This window comes from Oryctolagus cuniculus, chromosome 13, assembly GCF_964237555.1.
Source record: "Oryctolagus cuniculus chromosome 13, mOryCun1.1, whole genome shotgun sequence".
Taxonomy (NCBI): Eukaryota; Metazoa; Chordata; class Mammalia; order Lagomorpha; family Leporidae; genus Oryctolagus; species Oryctolagus cuniculus.
The window spans coordinates 101516673-101539938 of NC_091444.1; the positions used below are offsets into that span (position 1 = coordinate 101516673).

The 23266-nt window shown below is 46.7% G+C and overlaps 1 protein-coding gene across 47 annotated transcripts in view; it reads right to left on the reverse strand.

Annotated features, from left to right (window-relative positions):
- Nucleotides 1–23266, reverse strand: part of ZNF438 (zinc finger protein 438) — a 154904-nt gene that overhangs the window by 17491 nt on the left and 114147 nt on the right. For 31 of the 47 annotated variants that reach the window (XM_051821655.2, XM_051821657.2, XM_051821632.2 and 28 more), the window contains one exon: nt 5523–5590. In XM_051821655.2, coding sequence (XP_051677615.2) covers nt 5523–5590 — 68 coding nt within the window. Of the gene's footprint in view, nt 1–5522; nt 5591–18041; nt 18214–19128; nt 23229–23266 lie in introns of those variants that run through there. The other 16 variants (XM_051821668.2, XM_051821659.2, XM_051821660.2 and 13 more) reach the window with 2 other exon arrangements.

Here is a 23266-nt window from a genome sequence, read left to right on the forward strand (position 1 = left end):
AGACAAGATCACAGAGCCTAATGCCAAGGGTGGCACAGTAAGGAGAGCCCAGCTGCCCAGCTCATCCCCCTTTCAGCACACGCAGAGTGGAGAGCTGACGGAGGAGGGGCAGAAAAGATAGGAGGGGAGCTCATGGAAACAGCTTTCATACGGGGTCCCCCCAAAGCCAAACTGTGCTGGTAACACGATAAGACCCTGCTTACAGGGCACTCGCCTTCACAGAAGTGAACGCCTGCGTGCAAGGTGGTTGAGCACTGGTAATCACAGCAGGTGTGAGGGGGCAGACCCTGGTCGCCTTTCAGTTTTTCTGCCTTTGCTCCTCACTCATCGCCTCTCCAAAGGCAATTCACATCTGTTACAAGAGCATTGGCTCTCATTGACTTCCGAGCCCCAGCTTGGGGTTCCCTGAGAAACCACCACCACCAGGAAGAGATGAAATCTTCCCACGGCATCTGGTGAGAAGGTACAGAAAGTAGTGGAGAGCATAAGGCATTTTTCACTCTTGCACACCTACCTGAGCACATACCAGATGCCAGCACGCTTTAAACCCTGCTAAACGGAGGAAATTTATCGAGAACTTTAGAAAAGAACTGGTATTAACAGTCCAACTCAAGATCCTTTTTCTCAAATTTTTATGGCTATTCCAACTGTTCCTGAGTTAAGCTCCCAAATGCTATACTCAGGAATACCAAAATATACGTAAGATGTAAGTATACACTCTCGTGTCTTAGGCTATGTCATTAACTATTTATTTTAAAGTAAATAGTTATTTAAATTAAATATTTAAAATTTAAGTATTTAATATTTAAATATTTAAAGTAAATTTGAAATTTTAATGATTTCAAAAATATGTTAACACAGTAGACCATTCGTGTTTTCTTTTTTTAATGTCAAAGATGACTCAGTATGATGGACAGCAATGGCTGTGGCTTTTCAGAGCAATGAACAGGCTTTGAAAGTTACTCGAGGCTGCACAGCACATGCTTAGCTCACTGCAATGGCTCCAAAGAGGCTTTTAAGAGCCACTGTGACTGCCTCAAAGCACCTAGCCTCTCCCCACCTCCCCTTCTTCTTCTCATTCAATAAAAACAGCACTCGCAATTTGCAAACTATGGTTAAACAAAACATGTTATGGAAGCACTGAGGTCTGCACCTTCTGTCTAGAGCTGATTTGCTTAGGGAATGGCAAAACTGAATCATGAAGTGCACAAAAGTCTCACTGAGATTTTGCGTGACTGCAGTAAGACGCAGCCTCACTGGCCTTAAACGAAGACACCTTTCTTGGTTGTGGTGGACTGGTTTAAACTGCTGCCCACAACCTCTGCATCCCATTCCGCTCCAGCTCCCTGGTATAGTGCGCCTGGGAATGCAGCAGAAGATGGCCTGGTGCTTGGGCCCCTACACCCATGTGGGAGACCCAGAGGGAGTTCCAGGTTCCTAGCTTTGGCTTGGCTTAGCGCTGGCTGTTATGGCCATTTTGGGGGGAACCAGTGGATGGAAGATCAATCAATCTCTCTCTCTCTCTAGCTCTGCTTTTGAATACATAAATAACTTTTTTTTTTTTAAAGACACATTTCTGGTCAATGAACAGCAGGATTTGTTTTTTTTTGTTTTTTTTTTTTTTTTTTTTTTGACAGGCAGAGTGGACAGTGAGAGAGAGAGAGACAGAGAGAAAGGTCTTCCTTTGCCGTTGGTTCACCCTCCAATGGCCGCCGCGGCCAGCGCGCTGCGGCCGGCGCACCGCGCTGATCCGATGGCAGGAGCCAGGAGCCAGGTGCTTTTCCTGGTCTCCCATGGGGTGCAGGGCCCAAGCACTTGGGCCATCCTCCACTGCACTCCCTGGCCACAGCAGAGGGCTGGCCTGGAAGAGGAGCAACCGGGACAGAATCCGGTAACCAACCGTGTAGGAACTGAAGAATCGTCTTGCTCTATCCAAGGCACACTCGGCTGGCATGAGCTACAGTGGATTTTTCTTTTGTTGCACATCAGAAACAAGGGAAGCACGCAGCACCGTGCTGCACCTGTGTGAGTGCTACTACCTGGAGTGCCAATGTGTTCCCTTGTGTCTCCAACTGCTGCGGCGCACACTTTGTCGTTCCTTCAACAACTCTAATGTGGACATCACAACTATAGCTGGCCTTATGTTTCTGTGCCTTTTTGTTGAAAAAGTTTATTTTGGACCACAATTTAGTCTTTTCAAACACAAAATACATATCCTTACATTTCTATTAAAAAATGATTTGGGAAAACTGTCAATCGAATTTCCTAAATTCTGTAAGCATGAGATGGAAAGTGGGAATGAAATAAGTCTCAATAACTGCGCGGGATTTTGTAAGTCATATTCTCTCACACAGGAAGGAATAACAATAACACCAAATCACAGCGCAAGCTGTAAAATATAGAATAAATCACCCTGCAGTGATGTTACAATGTTAAATCTCTGTGTCTGAAGTTAGAAAACATTTAGAAGGAACTGGAAATTTCTCATTCGTCTTCTCTGCTTATAATCCCGTTGGCTCTTCCTCGCTGTGTTCAAAATCTTTGGTCAGTCATTTACTGGATCTTGACATAAGTAACTAATTTTCCTTAACACTCAAAATATAGATTAATTTCCACTTACTATGAGGATTGAAAAAAAAATAAAGGATGTGACAAGGCTGGCATTGTGGTGTAGCGGGGAAAGTCACCACCTGCAACACTGGAACCCAGTATGGTCACCGGTTGGTGCCCTGGCTGCTCCACTTCCAATCCAGCTCTCTGCTCACAGCCTGGGAAAAGCAATGGAGCATGGTCCAAGTCCTTGGTCCCTGCACTCATGTGGGAGACCTGGAAGAAACTCCTGGCTCCTGGCTCCTGGCTCTGGCCTGGCCCAACCTTGGCCGTTGCAGCCAGCTGGAGAGTGAACCAGCAGACAGAAGATCTCTCTCTCTCTCTCCCTCTATCTTTCTCCGTGGCTCTTTCAAAAATAAATAAGTAAGTAAAAAGGATGTGGCGCTGCAGGTAGGGTGACTCACACTGGAGGCGCCTGATCGATTGAGCTCATTTAGCTATTATCTATTACATCTCCCTGTCTGTCAAATTCCTGGTTTGAAACTTAAGCATCTTTCAACCCCGCCAAGATGGATGGGGAAGTTACCAGAGCTACTGCACCCTGCAGTTGGCTCCAGGGGCCTCATTTTCTGGCCACGTCAATGGAGGTGAATAAGCTCCTGGGGGAGCCCAGAGAGGCAGACACAGAAGCCAAAGCAGAGCTGGGCCTGATGAGAAGTGAAGGAGGCGAGAGGTGTGAGTGCTGATGTGCGCGCCTTATTTCCCGACAGCAGTGTCCCTGGCATCCTGACTTTGCTAACAGGGAAATCGAGGCTTAGGGGAAAAATGTTTTGCCTGAGGTTTCTCAGCTGGTTGGAGGCAGATGTGGGAAAGGAGACCACGCCACTTGGTCTGTTATTCTCTCTTGTCAGGAAGCACAGCTCTCCTGGCCTGCGCAGATGAGGAAGGCGACGCCAGCTGCGACACTGAACTTGCAGACCCCGGATCCTCTGCCTCCCCCTGTGCTAACCTTCCAACGGACACATGAGCATTCCAGAGAAGACTCGCCGCAAATGCACACTCCTCCTTCCTCCTGCCCTCTCCTCCCATTCTCATCTCCTTTCTCACCCTAGAGTCAGGGCTTGATTTTATGGGAATTCCAAGGGCTCTTACTCTCCCTGGGGTGCAATGCCTGGACCAGAACCAAGCCAAGGGGTCTGTCCCCTGCCTATTCTCCATGGGTCCCTTGGCTCACGCCTGGCTTTCTAAGGTAGAAGGCACGCTCACACCCATCCCATTGATCAGCCTCCACAGATGAAGAAAGCCCAGGTGTTAAGAAGAATCATCAGGCTGGCACCACGGCTCAATAGGCTAATCCTCTGCCTGCGGTGCCGGCACACCGGGTTCTAGTCCCGGTCGGGGCGCCAGATTCTGTCCTGGTTGCCCCCCTTCCAGGCCAGCTCTCTGCTGTGGCCTGGGAGTGCAGTGGAGGATGGCCCAAGTGCTTGGGCCCTGCACCCCATGGGAGACCAGGAAAAGCACCTGGCTTCGGATCAGCGCGGTGTGCCGGCTGCAGCGCGCCGGCCGTGGCGGCCATTGGAGGGTGAACCAATGGCAAAGGAAGACCTTTCTCTCTGTCTCTCTCTCTCTCACTGTCCACTCTGCCTGTCAAAAAAAAAAAAAATCATCAAGAGAGACGCGGCTGCTGCTGTCTTCCACGGGCCTGCTGTGCCATCCACACACACACAGTGATCTGCACAGATGATCTCCTCCAGTCGGCACCACTCCTATCAGGTGGGGTGTAGCTTCATTTTATAGATTTTCAGGTGAAGCAGTCGAGGTCAAACCCGGATTCTGGGCTCTCAAGAGTCAGGATGCCACTGTTTTTTTCTTATTGCAGAGAGATCGAAGAGGATTGGCTTGGCTGACTGGTTTGTTAGAGCAAAGAGCCTCCTTCACGAAAAAGCTGTGTCCTCTGCTAATGCAGCCCTGTTTTGCATCATTAACAATATCATTTTTCACACACACACACCTGTCAAGTCTTGCCTTGTGTGAACAGACTAAGCAGGGGCAGGAGAAAGATGGATGCCCCCCCCCCCAATATTTAAGGCCTTTACAGTGAGGATAATTATTCTTTATTAACATAGGACTCTGGCTCTTCCTGAAAGCTCCAGCGGCTTCTATTAAGAGAATCATGATTTTAGAAAGTTTTAGACATTATATGAAGGGGATATTTTTAATACTTCTTTTCAAATGGGAAGAAACAGGTCACAGAGATGTAGAAGCAAATGTTCTCTCTACATATGAGCAGGTGCACACATGTGCATGTGTGAATACATATGTACAGCAGTACACACACACAAACCCATCTACAGGCCACACTGACAGCTGAGATGGCCACGTAGGGACGCGCACAGCACGGACCTGCAGGACAGAGGGATGATTCACGTCCCGGGTGGGATGGAGGCCGACGGCACAGGATTGTATCACACTGCTCACAACAGTGCGCACCTCAAGACTAATCAACTGCTGACTCCTGGATGTAGTATTTTCAGGCCATGGCTGGACACGGGTTAATTGAAAATGCAGAGATGAAACTGTGGCTGAGTCTGCCTTACCGTATGTATACGTCTTTCTACTCGCTGCGACACCTGCGTCACTCTGCTTGGGAGAGGCCAGTACTCCATACTGCTACTGCCAGCTACGAGTGCCAGCTGCTCACTGGCTGGGGGCTGGGCCCCCTGGGCATTGCCTAGAGTAAGACGGCCCTGCTCTCAGGGGCTATTGGCCTGGTAAGACACCCCCTTCTGACTCAGGAATCCGCACACCCCTGTGACTGGCCGAAGGAAATGAGCTGTCACGTGTAGCTATAACTTGCACGTTTAATTCTAGGAAACTCATCACCTTATGGTTAGACGGCAGAGCTTTTCAGTGTCTCTACCAAAACTCCCTAACGTGCAAGTTACCATTTTCCTCGGCATGGCTACTCTTACCTTGCTCCTTGGGTGGCACCAATGGAGGATTCTGCATTCTGTCGTACTGCACTTCAACAGGAACTTCCCTAAAGGTAGCCAAGCACAAACACTCATTAGAAAATAATGGACATGTCATATTCATGCATGCAAAGGTATATATTAGAAGCTATTTTCAAGGTCTTTCTCTTTAAATGGCCAAGTAATAAGAAACAGACTAGCTACTAAGAACTGATGTTTTTTTTCTTTCTTAATTTCCGACAGACAGGCTTTTTACTGACCATCCTAAAGCAGGCTTGGGGAGGAGGCAGTGCTGCGTGGAGCCAGCGGCCTTGTCTGTATCTCTGCTCCTGCAGAGACACATCCAAGTGGGAGAAGTTACGATTCTCTGAAAATGCCCTGCCTCATAGCCACGTCGCCCAGACTCTGTTTCAGAAGAAATAGCTAGAATACTTAACGACATAGGTGAGGGTGATACAATTGCTGTATCTTCATTAGGTGAAATACAATTCAGTCATTAAAATGCGATTACGAAGATTATGCAGCAACATAAAAAATGATGCGCTAGATGATGCACTAAATGACACACAGGCATCACAGCCAAATAAGAAAGAAAGGCTAAGAAAAGCACCTGGCAGAATATATATCAGTATGTGCATCTGTCTTGCGTTGGTGGTGGAATTACGTTTTCTCCCACTTTGGCTACTGTCCATACTATCCATGATAAGGGGTTGCATATTAACGAAATACAAAGAAGCTTCAAAAATTCATGTGCAGAAGTTTTTCACCTACGCATACACGAGTCTTCAAAAAGTTCATGGAAAATGCGAAATGTGTATTATGAAAAAAATGAGATTTCAATATTTTTGCAACAAAAATAAACATCCTTTAATTTCATCTTCTACAGAGTCACAAACTTTTTTTAAAAAATTTATTTATTGGAAAGGCAGAGCCTGGATTGGGGTCAGGGGTTGGGAAGGGGGGAGAAAGAAAGAGAGAGAGAGAGAGAGAGAGAGAGTGAATGAATATCTTCCATCTGCTGGCTTACTCCCCAAATATCTGCAATGGCCAGGACTAGGCCAGGCCAAAGCCAGGAGCCTGGAATTCCGTCAGGTCTCCCATGTGGCTGGCAGAGGTCCAAGTTCTTGGGCCATCTTTTGCTGCTTTCCCAGGCGCGATAACAGGGAGCTGGGTTTCAGTGAAGCAGCCAAGACTCAGTCAGCGCTTATATGGGATACCAGCTAACAGGCAACAGCTTAACCTGTTGCACCACAACACTGGCCCCCAGTTTAAAAAAAAAAAAATTGAAAGGCAGGGTGAGTGGATGAATGTTGTGGCACAAGTTAAACCCTTCCTTGGGATACCTGCAACCACGTCAGAGTGCCTGGGAGAGAGAGAGAGACTGAGAGAGAGAGAGGGAGAGAGAGAGGTGGAGAGACAGAGAGGGAGAGTGAGAGGGTGAGAGAGAGAGAGAGGGAGAGAGAGAGTGGGAGGGAGGGAAAGAGAGGGGGAGAGAGAGAGGAGAGAGAGGGAGAGAGGAAAGAGAGAGGGAGGGAGAGAAAGAGGGAGAGAGAGAGAGGGAGAGGGAGAGGCAGAGAGATAGAGGGAAAGAGGGAGGGGGAGAGAGAGAGACTGAGAGAGAGAGAGGGAGAGAGAGGGAGAGAGAGAGGTGGAGAGACAGAGAGGGAGAGTGAGAGGGTGAGAGAGAGAGAGGGAGAGAGAGGGAGAGAGGGAGGGAGAGAGAGAGGGAGAGAGGGAGAGAGAGAAAGGGAGAGAGGGAGAGAGAGAGCAATAGGGAGAGAGAGAGAGAGAGAGGGAGAGAGCGGGAGAGAATGAGGCAGAGAGAGTGGGAGGGAGAGAGAGTCCTACTCTGCATCCAATCCATCTTCCTGCTAATGCACGCTCTGGGAGACAGCAAATGAAGGCGCAAGAACCTGAGTCCCTGTGACCTGTGTGGGAGACCTGGGGAGAGTTCCTGGTTCCTGGCTTGGACATTTGGGGAATGAACCAGTGGGGGAAAGATATCTCTCTGTCCCTTCACTTTCTTTCTCTCCGCTCCCTCCCAACCCTATTGCTCTGCCTTTCAAATAAAAATTAATAAACATTTAAAAAATATTAAGAGGCAAATATTGAGAAAGATAGACAACTTACAATAGACATATCAACATCCAATTATTCATTTCACAAATGGTGTTTGAGGTGCCCCTAGGCACTCTGGAAAGGATAAACTAGAGAAGTCCCTTATGCTAGTACAAGATTGGTAAGAACGAGAAAACACCCTGCTCTAAAACTTGCTAAAGACTTCAAAAAAGGTATAAAAGGAGATGCTAAACTAGTGATCACGTAGTCTCACTGAAAATTTTAAAATGAAAATTTCTAAACCAAAACTACGCTTGTTTGCCTACAAATTCCCCGCCCCTAAAAAAAAAAAAACAATAATGCAAGGTGTCGAGGAAGTCCTGGGAAAGGGGCCAGCAATGCCCACCCCCTTTGTATAGCAGAGCGCTGCGAGACCGCTGGGGTGGGTGTGAAGTTCCCACCTTGAGCCCCGACAGCCTGCACCTTGTGGGCCAGAGCTTCCTTCCACTGCTGGGAATCTATCTCAGAAAACCATCATGGTGCGGTACCTGCCCGTGTATCACCATCACCACTGTCGTCAGCTACAACCTGTTCAAGGTGCTTTCTACAGTACACTGAAAGGGTAGAACCAGGTAAATTACGGTAGATCTTTATAATGAGAGTTTTTTTTTTTTTAAGTTTCTTAAGACATTTAAACATCTGAGCAATGCTTATGATGTGCTTCTGTGTGACAGGAGGTTACGGAGCAGTGTGGTTTGATTTTTTTTCATGTACTTGCGGGTAAAATGATCAGGTATTGTAAGGGGCTCCCTCTGAGAGGGCTTTACATCACCACCCCTTCCTTCCCACGCCCCTGGATACGTCGCGAAGTCTCCTTGATGAGCAAATGCACTCAGAAGAAAACCAGTACAAGTTTTATTTGAACTGTTTTAGAATAGAAAAGCCGTGCCATCAAGCCAATCCTAACTGTATTCCCGATACCTTGGTATTTAAAGTAGAAAACTCATTCCCACAAAGACATACTGTCTTTTGCCATCACAGAAAGCACAGCTATATTTAATCCTATTATAATTATGAATAAATTGTATAATAACCACACCTGACTCCAACTAAAGAAAACATCTGAACAATCACAATACTGCGTCTTGTGACTGAACTGGGTACTAGTTTGTTACATAAATATGCTAGACAAAAAGATGCATTACACCGTCATATTAATCCAACTTTAAGTATTTTTTCAAACAAATTGATAGCAATTGTATTCTATTACAGTTTTAATGACTTCTGTGGCTGTTTCAAAATTTACTTTATACGATTGAAGTTGAATATCTTTTCCTTTGGTTACTGTGTATATATAGCCTGTGCCTGATTTCCTGCTGGGCTATGGTGATTTTACTGTTTATTTGTTGGGTTCTTCCTTTAGCGGAGCTGATAAGACCACCACTATCATGTAAATTCAAGATGCTATCTCAGAAAATAATAAAATATTTTAAAGCTATTAAATGGGGCCGGCGCTGATGCTCAGTGGGTTAAAGCCCCAGCCTGCAGTGCCGGCATCCTGTATGGGTGCTGGTTCATGTCCTGGCTGCTCCATTTCCCATCCAGCTCCTTGCTTATTGCCTGGGAAAGCGGCAGAAGATGGTCCAAGTGGCTGGACCCTGCACCCACCTGGGAGACCCAGAAGAAGCTCCTGGCTCCTGGCTTTGGCTGGCTCAGTCCTAGCTGTCGTGGCCATTTGGGGAGTGAGCCAGCTGATGAAAGATCTCTCTCTGCCTTTCTCTCTGTAACTCTGACTTTCAAATTAACAAATGAATCTTTAAAAAAAAATCTAACAAAATATCTCAGACTTCATGCTCAGAACATCAATGTGCATTTTACTCAAGACAAGCAGGGCTGTGTCTTTTACAGTATTTCAGAATCTCTGGAAATCACAACCTGATTTTTCTTACTTGGATTCTTGAAGAGTGCATCAATTAGACAAATCTATCAGAAAGGATTAATAACAGGATGCAAACGGCAAACGCCATCAAGTACAACAAAATCAAATACAGTGTGCTTTAAAAGTCGCTCTCGGGTAACTGCTTTCAATTTTAGTTAATATGCCGTATTCAAAATGAGCTGATTAAAAAGTGGAAGTCAGGTGAACTGGTCGCTTGAGAAAGTGACAGCTCCGTGGTACTGGAAATGGAAATTTCTCCATTTATTCCTTGTTGAAGAATCCTCAGGCACACATTGTTATATTGCCTTGCCAAGGTTCCTAAAAGTAAATTTAGATTAAAAAACAAACTTCTAACCCGTGCTGTGAGGGCCAGGGGAAGCGCATGCGCGTGTGTGCCTGTGGGTGTGTTCAGAAGGCACCCAGCCCAGAGCTGCGGTGGAAATGTCAATCTAGACTGGTTCCAGGGAGATAAACAGACCACACACCACCAGGCCGACACACTGTCATTCAGATAAGCGTCACAATACAATACGGTTGGCCGGGAGTCTGAAACATGACATATATAAAAAGTAACGAGTTTTGGGTGTCTTACAACTGGCCGTTTCTAACAGGCTGACCCTGACACACTGCTACAAAGGCACCCACCCACCCTGGCTGGTGGCTGCTCTTTGAGCCGCCTTCCTCTGCGACCTTGCACCTGCTGATTTTAAGGCTTGATTCGGTGACCAGCCCCAGGGATGCTGGGGCCGAGCCTCGCAGCAGTCAGCGCATCACGGGTGGCTGCTGCACTCGGGCTGCGCTGCGCACCCCAGCGCTTGCACGGCGGCTGTCACCACGTGCTGGTGGCCCGCCCCCACCTAAGGGTGGGCGCCCTGAGCACCGACTTGAGAAATCGAGGCTCCAACAGCACTGACAGCACTGAGCGGCTCGCTCGGGGTCACCGGGCCTGAGCAGGAAGCCACCGTCCACTGCCCAGGTGCGTCTCATTTCCAAGCCTGTGCTGGGTGCTGGTTTCTCTGCTCCCCCAGCCCCTCCTGGCTTTTCCTTTCTCTCACACATGGTGTGCGTGGCCAGTGGTCCGGGCCGTGAGAGTGTGCACCAAGTCAACGCAAATCTCCCTAGGATGTCTTCGGGCTGAAGATTGCAATTTGTGGGAAGTCAACAGAGGAAAAGGGAAAAGAGACTTAGACGACTGGGAAGGGAGTGGCAGCGGGATGTGGGGGACTCCCAGGTGACAGGCCCAGGCCCCGAGTGGAGGACATGGGGACATGGGGGCGGATTTCATCAGGGTACTTTCCGTGGTTGCTGATGTTAGACTGTGCACGGAATGCTACACGAGACACTGAATCCCACGCCTAGAAAAGTGGAAGCTTCCTGTTTGCTGCCCTGGGAGCGCACAGGCCCGTGGCCAGCAAGGGCTCAGAGAGGCTGCAACCCTCCGACAGCCTATCAGGGAAGGGGCCACCTTTCTTTTTTTATTTTTTTTATTTTTATTTTTTTATTTTTTGACAGGCAGAGTGGACAGTGAGAGAGAGAGACAGAGACAGAGAGAAAGGTCTTCCTTTGCCGTTGGTTCACCCTCCAATGGCCGCCGCGGCCGGCGCGCTGCGGCCGGCGCACCGTGCTGATGTGCTGATCTGAAGCCAGGAGCCAGGAGCCAGGTGCTTTTCCTGGTCTCCCATGGGGTGCAGGGCCCAAGCACCTGGGCCATCCTCCACTGCACTCCCTGGCCACAGCAAAGAGCTGGCCTGGAAGAGGGGCAACCGGGACAGAATCTGGCGCCCCGACCGGGACTAGAACCCGGTGTGCCGGCGCTGCTAGGCGGAGGATTAGCCTAGTGAGCCGCGGCGCCGGCCAGGGGCAACCTTTCTTTCCCTCTGTTGTCCTCCAGTGCGGCAAGGTACAAGAGAAGCTGTCTGGTGCAGAAGCATCCCCCTGGGCTCTCTGCCTTCCACGTACCGCACTCAGGGAGTGTCTGAAGAACACTGGTGCATTTCGACATGAATTTTCCTGGTTGCAGTATAATTTATAATGGTACGTAACAAGATGCACACGCTTTTACGTGTGCAGTTAGATGCATTATATACCTGGGTGGTGACTACTGTACTAATCATGGTTTTCTGCCTTTAATGTTTCCCCCTATGTTTCATGCTGCTTTGTCATCATGGGGGCCTTGCTAGCCAGGTGGAGAGGATCCTACCAGCCATGCCTAGACCTCCCCATGAGCAGACAACTTCCCTGTGACTCTTCTCTTCATATGTGGAACAACCAATCCAAAGCCCAAACCCCTACTATCGAGCTACGGCCTTTACCTGATACACACCAAGTAAATCCCTCTGTCGGCCTAAGGCACCACAGGTCCAGGGACGGACAGCCAGGGACCACGCTACAGCAGAGCCTGACGACATTCTTCCAAGCAGTCAGTCCTAAATTGTCCGCCGTGCCCTGCACAAAGGCACGGGCTATGCTTGCTCCTCGCTCCTCCTGCCCCTAGGCTGACTCCAGGCTTCCCTGAGTGGCCCTACACTCACTGCATGGTGTGCCCCTTCCTCTTGGGAACTGTAAATTATAAGATCATCTGTCAAGGGCTGTCATCTTCCTGTCACCTTACCATACCTGATGAGAATAAACTCTAGTTCATTTCAAGAGAACCGTCCTAGTGAAAATACATAGCATCGCCCAAAAGGTTCCCCTGTGCCCGTTAGTGACCAGTGCATGTCACTCACTCCTGGCCCCAGGCAGTCACAAGTACTTTGTCACTATAAATTGGTTTTGCTTGTTCTAGAATTTCATATCATTCCATATAAATCAAGTGGTATGTATAGGCTTTTATTGTGTGTACCAGGAGCTCAGTTCTTTCTGTTGCTGAATACTTTTCATCATGAAAATATAATTTGTTTATTGAGGCAGGCATGGTGGCACAGTGGGTTAAGCTGCCACCTGCAATGCTGGCATCCCATACAGGCGCTGGTTCAAGTCCCAGCTGCACCACTTCTGATACAACTCCTTGCTGATATGTCTGAGAAAGTGGTGAAGTTGGCTCAAGTACTCAAGCTACCCATGTTGAAGACCCGGATAAAGCTTTTGGTTCTTGGTTTAGGCCTGGCCCAGCCTTGGTCATTGCAGTCATTTGGGGAGTGAACCAGAGGATGGAAGATCTCTATGTGTCTTTGTCTTTCTCTCTATAACTCTGCCTTTCAAATAAATAAATAAATAAACAAACAAAATTTGGTTATCCATTTATCCACTCATGGACATTTGAGTTGTCAGCTTTTGGTTAACCTAAAGGAATATAAATGTCTGTGATGGAGTTTTTGAACAGATAAATACTGTCACATTTCTTGGGTAAAAATCTAGGAATGAATTGCTAGGTGGAATATTAAACACACACATCTGCCTTCCAAAGTGATTGCACAACATTTCATTGGTTTAATAAAGTTACCTCTGGGATGGGGGGGCGGATGCTGGACAGAAGCTTGCACCACGCATCAGACTTCCTGGGCCGGAGACCCAGGTCCTGTCCAACTTCCTGCTGATGTGGACCCTGGGAGGCCCTGGTAATGGCTCAAGGAATTGCAGCCTTGTCATCCACGTGGGAGATAAGGACTGGGCTCCTGCCTCCCAACTTTGGATCAGCCCAGTCCCAGCCATTGCAGACAACAGACAGGAGTTCCATCTCTGCCTCTCATATAAATAAAGCTCTTAAAACAGACAAACTATAACCAAAAGCTCCCTCTTTCAAGCACGGATGGAATTCATGGTGCTCAACATCAAGACATCCCAAATGCCTCAAGGCTCAATTTGGTTCAAATCACAGATGCTCACCCTACACAAATCCTGGTTAGCAGTAGACGTTATCATTTGTTCAAACATAATAAACTCTTATTCCCATTTTAATCTTGTCTTGCTTAAGAAACAAATAAAAGTAAAATTCTCAAATTGGTATCAAAGGATTAGAGAAGCTAAAAATTAATCTGCAAAATAAACTTTGATCCCCTTAGTGAATTCCTCACGCTCATATTAATATTTGCATTAATGTAATAGAGTGTTTGGCAATCTTCTTCCTTCCTGAGATGGCTGAGAAGGTACCTCCTCCACGCCAGGTACTGCTGACTGGCAGCCGCTGACAGAACACAGTGAATTACAGAGTCGCTGTGGGAGACCAGCGGGAGACCCTTTCGTGGCAACTCCTGAAGTGGTCCTATTTCCCTTAATGCTTTAAGACCTGTTGGTAAGGTAGTTATTCCTGACTGCTCCCCAAACCAAAACCTTACGAGAGTAGACTGACCTCGATTTTCAGGCTCATGTTCCAGCCCAACCTCAAATATGCAATGACTTAAAAATATGTGGAAAAATCAATGGACTGGATAAGGAAGTGCACTTTTTTATTTTATAGATTTATTTATTTATTTGAAAGGCAGAGTAACAGAGAGAGGAAGAGACAAAGAGAGACCTTCCATCTGTTGGTTCCCTCCTCAAATGGCTGCAATAGCCAAGGCTGGGCCGGGCAGAAGCCAGGTACCAGGAATGCCATCCCAGTCTCCCACACGGGTGCAGGGGCTCAAGCACTTGGGCCATCTTCCACTGCTTTCCCAGGGCATAGCAAAGAGCTAAACAGCCGGCACTTGAATCGGTGCCCATATGGGATGCCAGCACCTCCTGAAATACCTTCCAAAGCCGTTGCTCTATACTTACAACTACTGCCTAGGTCAGCTCCTCACTGTGTTTTCCCTCTGTGAGGGTACTTCAAACACGAATGTGGAAGAGTGGCATTCCAAGGTTAAGCTTATTTTGAATTCTGTGTAGGTTTTTCATCCTGAGCTCTGTGAAGTCCCCTCATCTCACAATAGCCTCCTAAGTTGCCGTCTGGCCTTTGCTCTTAAACTCTCCAGTCTGTCCTCTCTGATGCAGCCTGAATAATCTTTCATTTTGGTTAAGAGTTTTAAATCAGAGTAATAAGAAATAGTCCTATGCATCTCGTTTTTGAAACACAGTCAGCGTGTCCTCTTCCTTGGAGACGAGCACGTTCAGTCTCTCAGGGCTGGTGCTTCCCGCGTGTGTGGCTCCATATCTGTCAAAAGCACGCTGGTAATCTTACTTCTTTGGCTGTTCAGTACCAGGCAGTATCTATCCGTGTCCCATATGCAGGAAGATTGACCGTTTTTCTCTCTCAATCAACAAAAATGTTGATTGTACGGTACTGTTTCTTAGTATAGAATTCTGGGTTTGCATTTAAGGGAACTGCTCTGGTTTCCATCTCTGGTTTCCAAGGTTGGTGTGAGGAAACTCCAAGCCACTGTGGTTTGTGAGCCTTTGTGTGCAGTTTGTTTGGACTTTTTTCTCTATGGAAAACTGCATTTAGAAACTTCCCAGTTTTCACCCGTTGCCAAGTGTCTCCGGGGCACTGGTACATTTGGTTCCTGGGATATTTTCTTTGATTACTTGTCTGAGATCTCCTAATTTATTCTTCTCTGTTTGTCCCACAATTAAGTGCGACAGATAAATGACTAAGGATGAAGATTGCCTCGTGGTGGCTTCACTATTCCTCAAAGGATGCTGGCGTCTTGCTTTCAAGGATTCTGGGATACTCGTATTTGCATAAACTTTCCCAGGTCTGCATCTCTAATGCCCAAATCTGAAGCCGGGAATGCTCCGAGATCGGAAACTTAGAAAAGGCCTGGATTTCAGATTTGCAGGTTAGTGCTGCTCCATCTGGATTTCCAACATGGACCAAAATGAAATACAAAGGAGCAAGCAGAAGAAAGAAACAGGAAACAACAAGCATTAAGTCACCATGATAATCTCAACACCTCTGGGAAAGAAGACTGCTGACAGGGTACTTAGGTAACAAAGATAACAAAGACAGGGTGCTTCAAATTCACAGAAGACAGAATTAAAAGGTAAGTGTACTTTGAGGGCAAAAAATGAAATTCAGGCAGTTCTTTCCTCAATGAGCATTTGTTCTGTGAACTTTCTGAACATCCCACGTATGCATGGATTTCAAAACCTATCTTTTCTTTTTTTAAAATTAAAAAAAAATTTTTTACAGGCAGAGTTAGACAGTGAGAGAGAGAGAGAAAGAGACAGAGAGAAAGGTCTTCCTTCCATTGGTTCACTCCCCAAATGGCTGCCACGCGCCGGTCCAAAGCCAGGAGCCAGGTGCTTCTCCTGGTCTCCCATGGGGTGCAGGGCCCAAGCACCTGGGCCATCCTCCACTGCACTCCCGGGCCATAGCAGAGAGCTGGCCTGGAAGAGGAGCAACCGGGACAGAATCCGGTGCCCCAACTGGGACTAGAAGCTGGGGTACCAGCGCCGCAGGCGGAGGATTAGCCTAGTGTCCGCGGCACTGGCTTCAAAACCTATCTTTTCCTAAAAAGGTCCACAAACATTTTGAAGCGTCCTCACATCTATTATTTCAAGCAGCTACTCCACATACCTATCCTTGTTTTGGTGCTTGGAATGCATGTATTCGTGGTCCATGTATGATTTTTATTAGTCATTAAAAAGGTATGCACATAGGAAGCATTTTGTTGTATTGCTATAGCCTTCAAAAACTGTTTTCACACTGTTTTTGCATTTAGTTAAAAAATTCTATGCGCACAGGGTCAAACAAAAAGCTAAGTTATTAAAAAAGAGAAATGCAGGCCTCTCCCTCACTGTGCTCTCTTGGCTGTGAAGGCGGTAACTGTCCGTCCCTCTGTGGGTGTCCTTAGGAACAGCAGGGGTGGACACGAGCCAACACACGTGTAACGTGCAGCAACACAGGATGTCGAGAACGCAGACAGGCAAAGACCGTGCGAGGGTTTCAGAATTTCTCGCGCTCTGTTTCTCCCTGAACTTCTCCAGTCCTCTTGCACACTCTTCTCTCCCTCCTTCCTCCTGAGATTGAAGCAGACTGCACGTGTTGGTCTTTGTTCACGGCACGGACTTGTCCACGGCGTTCTCCACCTCAGCACTCACCAATCCTCCTTGTGCTTCTAAAAGGCTCCGTCTAACTACTGTCTATTAACTTGTTGATCCACAGACTGCTCTTAGCCTGTTTCTCTTTTTTTTTTTTTTTTGAAAGATTTATTTATTTATTTGAAAGTCAGAGTTACACAGAGAGAGGAGAGGCACAGAGAGAGAGAGAGAGGTCTTCCATCTGATGGTTCACTCTCCAATTGACTGCAATAGCCGGAACTGCACTGATCCAAAGCCAGGAGCCAGGAGCTTCTTCTGGGTCTCCCATGCGGGTGCAGGGTCCCAAGGACTTGGGCCATCTTCTATGCTTTCCTAGGCCATAGCAGAGAGCTGGATTGGAAGTGGAGCAGCCGGGACTAGAACGGGTGCCCATATGGGATGCCGGTGCTGCAGGCCAGAGCATTAACCTGCTGAGCCGCAGCGCCGGCCCCAGCCCTTTTCTCGTACAAAGTAGCAGGGTCCATCTTCCACTTGTACATACGCCTTGGCTAACGTGTGTGGGTCTATCTGTACAACACAGTCACAGGAAGACTTTCAAGGCCGATTTAAAACTTTCCTAGACACCGCCACATGGTCATTCCCGGGAGTACCGATTTATCCAATAATGTTTCAAAACCTCTCAGGACCAACCACTGGTTGCATGAGAATTTTTTTACGGGCCTATCCAACAGCCTTAAGACCCTCACATGTCTATATGCATTTCTCTCAACTTTAATTGAATAAGCAAACGCTGCATTTTACCGAGCTATATAAACTCTGACAATAAAATGAAGGCCCAGGCTCCCATTTCAAGGAGTTAGAAGGGTGATTATTTATAGAGTCCCACTGACAGGGAGAGAAGGGAAAGACCAGTCTGTGGCGAGTGACTGCTTCTGCCCGGCATCAGCAGAAGGAAGTGGGTCTTGGTGTTCAGGGAGCGTGACCCACGAGCTGACACCAGCACATTCCTGCTCAGAAAACCCCAGGACAAATTGATTTCCTAATTGAAAAAGACAAACCAGATACAATGGGGGGGGGGGGGGGACGGACATTCCTGCATGCTTGAAAAATGAGCCTTTGACGATGGTTCTTCTTTCGATCACAAGGTACAGGTGTGGTTCTGAGACGGTTTTACAGCGTGAGAGCCTGTTCTTCCGTCTTCCATGAATCGCTGTCTTGACTGAGGATCAGCTGAACCCAATTAACCCAGTTTTTCACTCGTCTATACTAAGCGGTTTAATTTAGATGTACACTACTCCCTGAATCCTTTAGGGGACAACAGGGAAAAAACCAAGAGCAGCCCATAAAGGTCAGGACATTCATTTTGCTGTCATCTCATGTCTTAAGTAGGCATCAAAAAACTAAAAAAAAAAATCTCGTCCTCGGGGAGGGAAGGCAAATCTGAAACTAATTATGGTAGTTATTATCACAGCACCATTAAATTGAACACTGTGACCCTCGCCAAGTTTATTGGGGTGCCTGTTGATAATGAGCGAAGCTTCTCAGATAGGATGACTACTCTGGTAGACAGAACAAGACTGTTCACGCAAAGCCCTGTGCTCCAAAGGCTGATTTTCACTCACCTGGCTCTCAACTAGAAAGTTCCGTGCGATTATAAGCAGAAACCACATGTGAGATTGTAAGCATACGTGGACTCTGCAGAGAACGACGGCTTTTACTTGCTTTCTGCTGTCAAAGGCTTCTTGTGTTTCATCAACTGAGGATTTGCTTGTCGCCACTCACGCACGTTTAACTCTAAAAGAAAATAAAGGAAGAGAAATATTTCCGTGCCTTCTTTTCCTGTTGAAGTTTGAAACAATCGAATTGCATTTGGCTTTTAGAGGAAAAAAAGATGGTCTGGCAAGAGCAGCTAAGGATTTCCGGCCTTCCAGGTTCCCGCCTCCTTCATACACCTGGCCTGGATGCCAGGTGGGGAGGAAGCGGCCTACCCTGGCCCCGGGAAGTGTGTGTTCTCTTTGCTGTGTGAGTTCCCTGGGTGCTGAGACCAGAGTGACGCCCATACAAACTCTGATGGGCGTGTCTCAGTGCTGGCCCATGCTGGGGGGACGCTGGGGGGACACCGGCGGGAGCCCAGCACAGCGAATGCTGAGTCCCAGTGGGTGGGGGTGGGGAAATCAGGCAAGGGGGACCCTGGGCGCCTGTGCAGGACTCTCGAGTCATGGCCATCACAGAAGAAAGAAGAGGCAGCTGGGAGGGAAGCAACTTTATTTTAGGAGAAAACCATTCACAGAACGCCATTTTAGAACCGGCTGCTGGCGTGCTCTGCTGCAGACTGGAAAGATGCTTCTAGGACCTTCTGTGCCGTGCTGGTGAGTCCAGCCTGTCGGTGATCACCAACTGGCACACACGGTCCTGTTGCCGAGGAACTACAACTATTTCTGAGAACGTAATTTATTTCTGTAAATTTGAAAGTTAGCCTACGATAACAATTCCCCATGCTGTCTCTGACAACTGACCATAAGGCATTGCCACAGAAGGATGATGGGAAAAGTAAGAATGCTGGAGGCAAGAGAGGGCCATTTTTTTCCTTGCCAGGATTTCTATAGTGGTTAATAGGGGGATACCCAGGGATCTTGGAGGGCGTTCCTGGCCCTTCCTTTTCATATAATTGATGGCATTTCTATAATCCATTTCTTTATAGATCCGCACCTCAAGCTGCGTGTAATTTTCACATTAGCTGATGCACAACATTTTGCTGTCTTGCCAGCCAGGCGCTCATCCTCGGGAGGCAGCTATCTTGGTCCATGCCACACTGGTTTTACAATGATTTATAGTCCATTACGTTTCATCCTTATTAGCAGAGAGAAGCTGACACAGACGAAAATACGAAGAGTATTTTCGATTGGTATGACACCAAAACACAGGCAACAAAAATAAAATTAGATCAACTGGACAGTATCAGAATTGAAAACTTCTGTGCATCGAAGAACAGGATCAACGGGGTGAAAGCAACCTACGGAATGGTACAGGATATTTGGAAACCACACCTCGGCTGAGACGTTCGCGTTCAGCAGCAAATGTGGCAAAGGGCAAGTGTTGCAGGATTGGGAAGAACCCCTTCTCAGCTCCAGAATGGTTCCAGAAGACTCCCCCGCCCCCTGCCCACCCCCAGGCTCTAAGCTGAGTGGGGCGAGTCCAGTTAACTCAGGTGGTTCCAGATTAAAACAGGACATCACGGAAAGTAGCTAGAAACCCTGTGTTAGATTGGAGATTAAAGCAGCAAGTTCATTTATTCCTGGGCTCCCCAAGATCTGGGTCTGTCCTCGGGACACTGACAGTAAGGGAGGCAGACTTGGGGTGTTGTAGGTGGGAGGCGGTGCTCTGGGACACCACAAGGCCTTATGGGACTTCTCCCGGGGCATGCAGTAACACTCTGCAGATCTAAAACACTGACAAAGACTGTTCACCTGCAGGCAGTAGCTTCTAACAGTCACACAGCCTGAAATCTAAAATCGAAATATAACTAATGGGAAATCTCATCTCATTTTGGAATGCAGTCTTAAATACCCAATATTACAACATCAATTGTTGCTGCTCTAAATTCACTGAATGTTTGGGTCCCCCTGTGAATGAAGTGGGTAGGGGTTAATTTTAGTAAGGCATATTTAAGGAACAGGATAATTTCAAAACACAAGTCAGTGCCAAGGGCAGGAGCCTCTGGAAGGGAAAGAGAAGGGAGGTGCACTGAGGGATTAGCCTTCTTTCTCTTCTTTTTTTTTTTTTTTTAAGATTTATTTATTAATTGAAAGTCAGAGTTACACAGAGAGAGGAGAGGCAGAGGGAGAGAGAGAGAGGTCTTCCATAGATGGTTCACTCCCCAGTTGGCCGAAACAGCTGGAGCTGCGCCGATCTGAAGCCAGGAGCCAGGAGCCTCTTCCGGGTCTCCCACGCAGTTGCTGGGTCTGGTACAACACACTCACAGGGGTGTGGGTGTGTGTACAACTATCTGTAGCTGTAAGACCATCGGCTTTTGTACTAGAAACAGTGAGTAACTGTTCTGAAAGAGGCAGAATCCACCTTAAAGCACATTTCTGTTCAAGAAGGTCAGGTTTTTGATTTTCAAGAATTAACAAATGCAATGGCAGCCCCCCCCCTTTTGTACTTTCCTTATTCCAATTTTACAGTGACTGTTGCACTCAATAAATAATTTTCTGGCAAAATCAAATGCACAAGGCCCATCCATCTCCCACCTAACACAGCAATTTAGCAGAGAGCGCGTGGGCCAATAAGAGAAACATTATGTGTAATTTCTCAAAATTCTTGCTTCAACGCTTTTTCTAAACCCAACATCATTTCGATTTAGTCATCTTCAGTTAAAGGTGGATTTTCAAAATCGGCGCCAAACTCAAGAAAAGAAAATTGCTCAGCAATAATGTTCTCTGACTTGCTTTGAGTAGCTGAGGCCCTGTCTATGTTCCATATATATATATATATAGAGAGAGAGAGAGAGAGAGAGATTATATAAGTCATATAACTTCTATGTTATAACATAAGACACGCTTATGTAAGTTAACATTCATCTTCTCTGGTGGGCTCCAAACCCCACCAGGGCAGGTCTACATCTGTCTTGTTCCTATTATTCCTAAGTCCTTGTAGAGCAGCTTTCCAAAAAGTATCAGTGAATCTACTTCAAAAGACAGAAACCTGAACGAAGGAGTTTGCAAGATTTTACAGATCTTCCAGGGCAAAATAGATCCTCAGAGAGATCATGGAACCAACCAAACTAAAACAACAAAACAACAGATCCACGACATAGTTAAAAAATACTGTACACAGGAGAAAAAAGTATTTGCCTAAATGATCGCTATGACAAAATTTAAGCATATGCTCTGAGTTATGAAGTATTAAAAAAACCTACAAGTAACTTTAGAAACAGGATTATAATACTCCTAAAGTACGTTATCACTGAAAAATTCATATTATTGACATGTTTAAAAATTCATTATGTTTTAGGTTCTAATAGAGTTATGGATGTCAAGAACTCTTCAACATGTCCGTGCACACATGTACGTGTACACACACGTGCACCCACAGACCACACTCTCCTCTCGACAATCCTTCAGAGGAATTCACGTCGTAACACTCTTTTGGGAATACATACAATTTTTAGCATGCCGATACTTATCTGACCTACAGTGTGTGAGCTGAATTAAGTCTACTCATGGACTTGTATTATAGTTTCGACAGAATTTTAACCAAGGTGGCAAGTTATGCTGTTTCTTTCTTTCTTTTCTTTTCTTTTCCTTTTTTTTGACAGGCAGAGTGGACAGTGAGAGAGAGAGAGACAGAGAGAAAGGTCTTCCTTTGCCATCGGTTCACCCTCCAATGGCCACCGTGGCCAGCGCACTGTGCTGATCCGAAGGCAGGACCCAGGTACTTCTCATGGTCTCCCATGCGGGTGCAGGGCCCAAGTTATGCTGTTTCTAAGTCAAAACAAAATAGAAGTTTTCTGGCCACAATGATAGCTGATTAAATTCATATGCTTTCTTGGGCCGGCGCCGCGGCTCACTAGGCTAATCCTTCTCCTTGTGGCACCAGCACACTAGGTTCTAGTCCTGGTCGGGGCGCCAGATTCTGTCCCGGTTGCCCCTCTTCCAGGCAAGCTCTCTGCTGTGGCCCGGGAGTGCAGTGGAGGATGGCCCAAGTGCTTTTTTTTTTTTTTTTTTTTTTTTTAAGATTTTTTTATTTTTTTGAAAGGCAGAGTTACAGAGAGAGAGGTAGAGATGGAGAGAGAGAAAGACATCTTCCATCCACTAGTTCATTCTTGCTGCCACAGCCAAGGCTGTGCCAGGTGGAAGCTAAGAGCCCAGAGCTTCTTCCGGGTCTCCCATGTGGGTGCAGGAACTTCCACTGTTTTCCCAGGCACATTAGCAGAGAGCTGGACCATAAGTGGAGGAGCCTGGCTTTGAATGGGCACTCAAATAGGAATGCCTTACCCAGCCACACCACAGTGATGGCCCTGCTAATTCCTAACTTAACCAATGATGTAGCAAACCTGGTTTGCACCACTTATAAGTCACATAATCCTTTTCTTTCTCCACCAAGAAAGCACACACAACACAGTAAATCTTCACTAACAACCATAAATTATTTAACCTCTTAATTTTCACGTGGGAACTAACATTTATTTTGAGACTATTAGGCTCTGAACAGTGTTATTTAAGTGTGTGCTAATTTATGTAATTCTCATCACAGCTTTGGAATGAGTGTTTTATGATCCTCATTTTATATATAACGCAATGTAGGCACAGGGAGGCTACATAACTTATTTAAGCTTGGAGCCAGTGAATGCGTATTTGGGGTTTAAAGCAAGCATTGGGTTCTGTCCTCTAAGCTCAAAACTTCCCCCTCCATTCTTTTCTTAAAATTCTCATTTCCAGTGACAACTCTCAGGAATTAAAATGCACAGCAGAAGAAGTGCTTATGGAAAACAATGTATGATAGAGTTGATGCTCATTAATAATAACGAGCTAATCTTTAAATTGAGGGTCTATTGACAATAAAGAATAACAGAAAACTGGGTTCAAGTGGACATGAGCGCCAGTGCTCTCATGGGCACGGCAGTCGCTGACTCCCCCTGTGCTTGTTGGCTCATGGGAACAAACACTGGCTTCAGGGAAAAAAAAAGAGCTGCAAGAATCCAAGAGAGGAGTGCAAAAGCTACGTCGCTAGGATTTTCTCTCCTACAAATGGCATCGGCAGCTTTATCACATCTGTCTACTACTGATACATTAGCACTACATACGAGTAACCAGGGAGATGCCTCTATTATCACAGAGAATATATT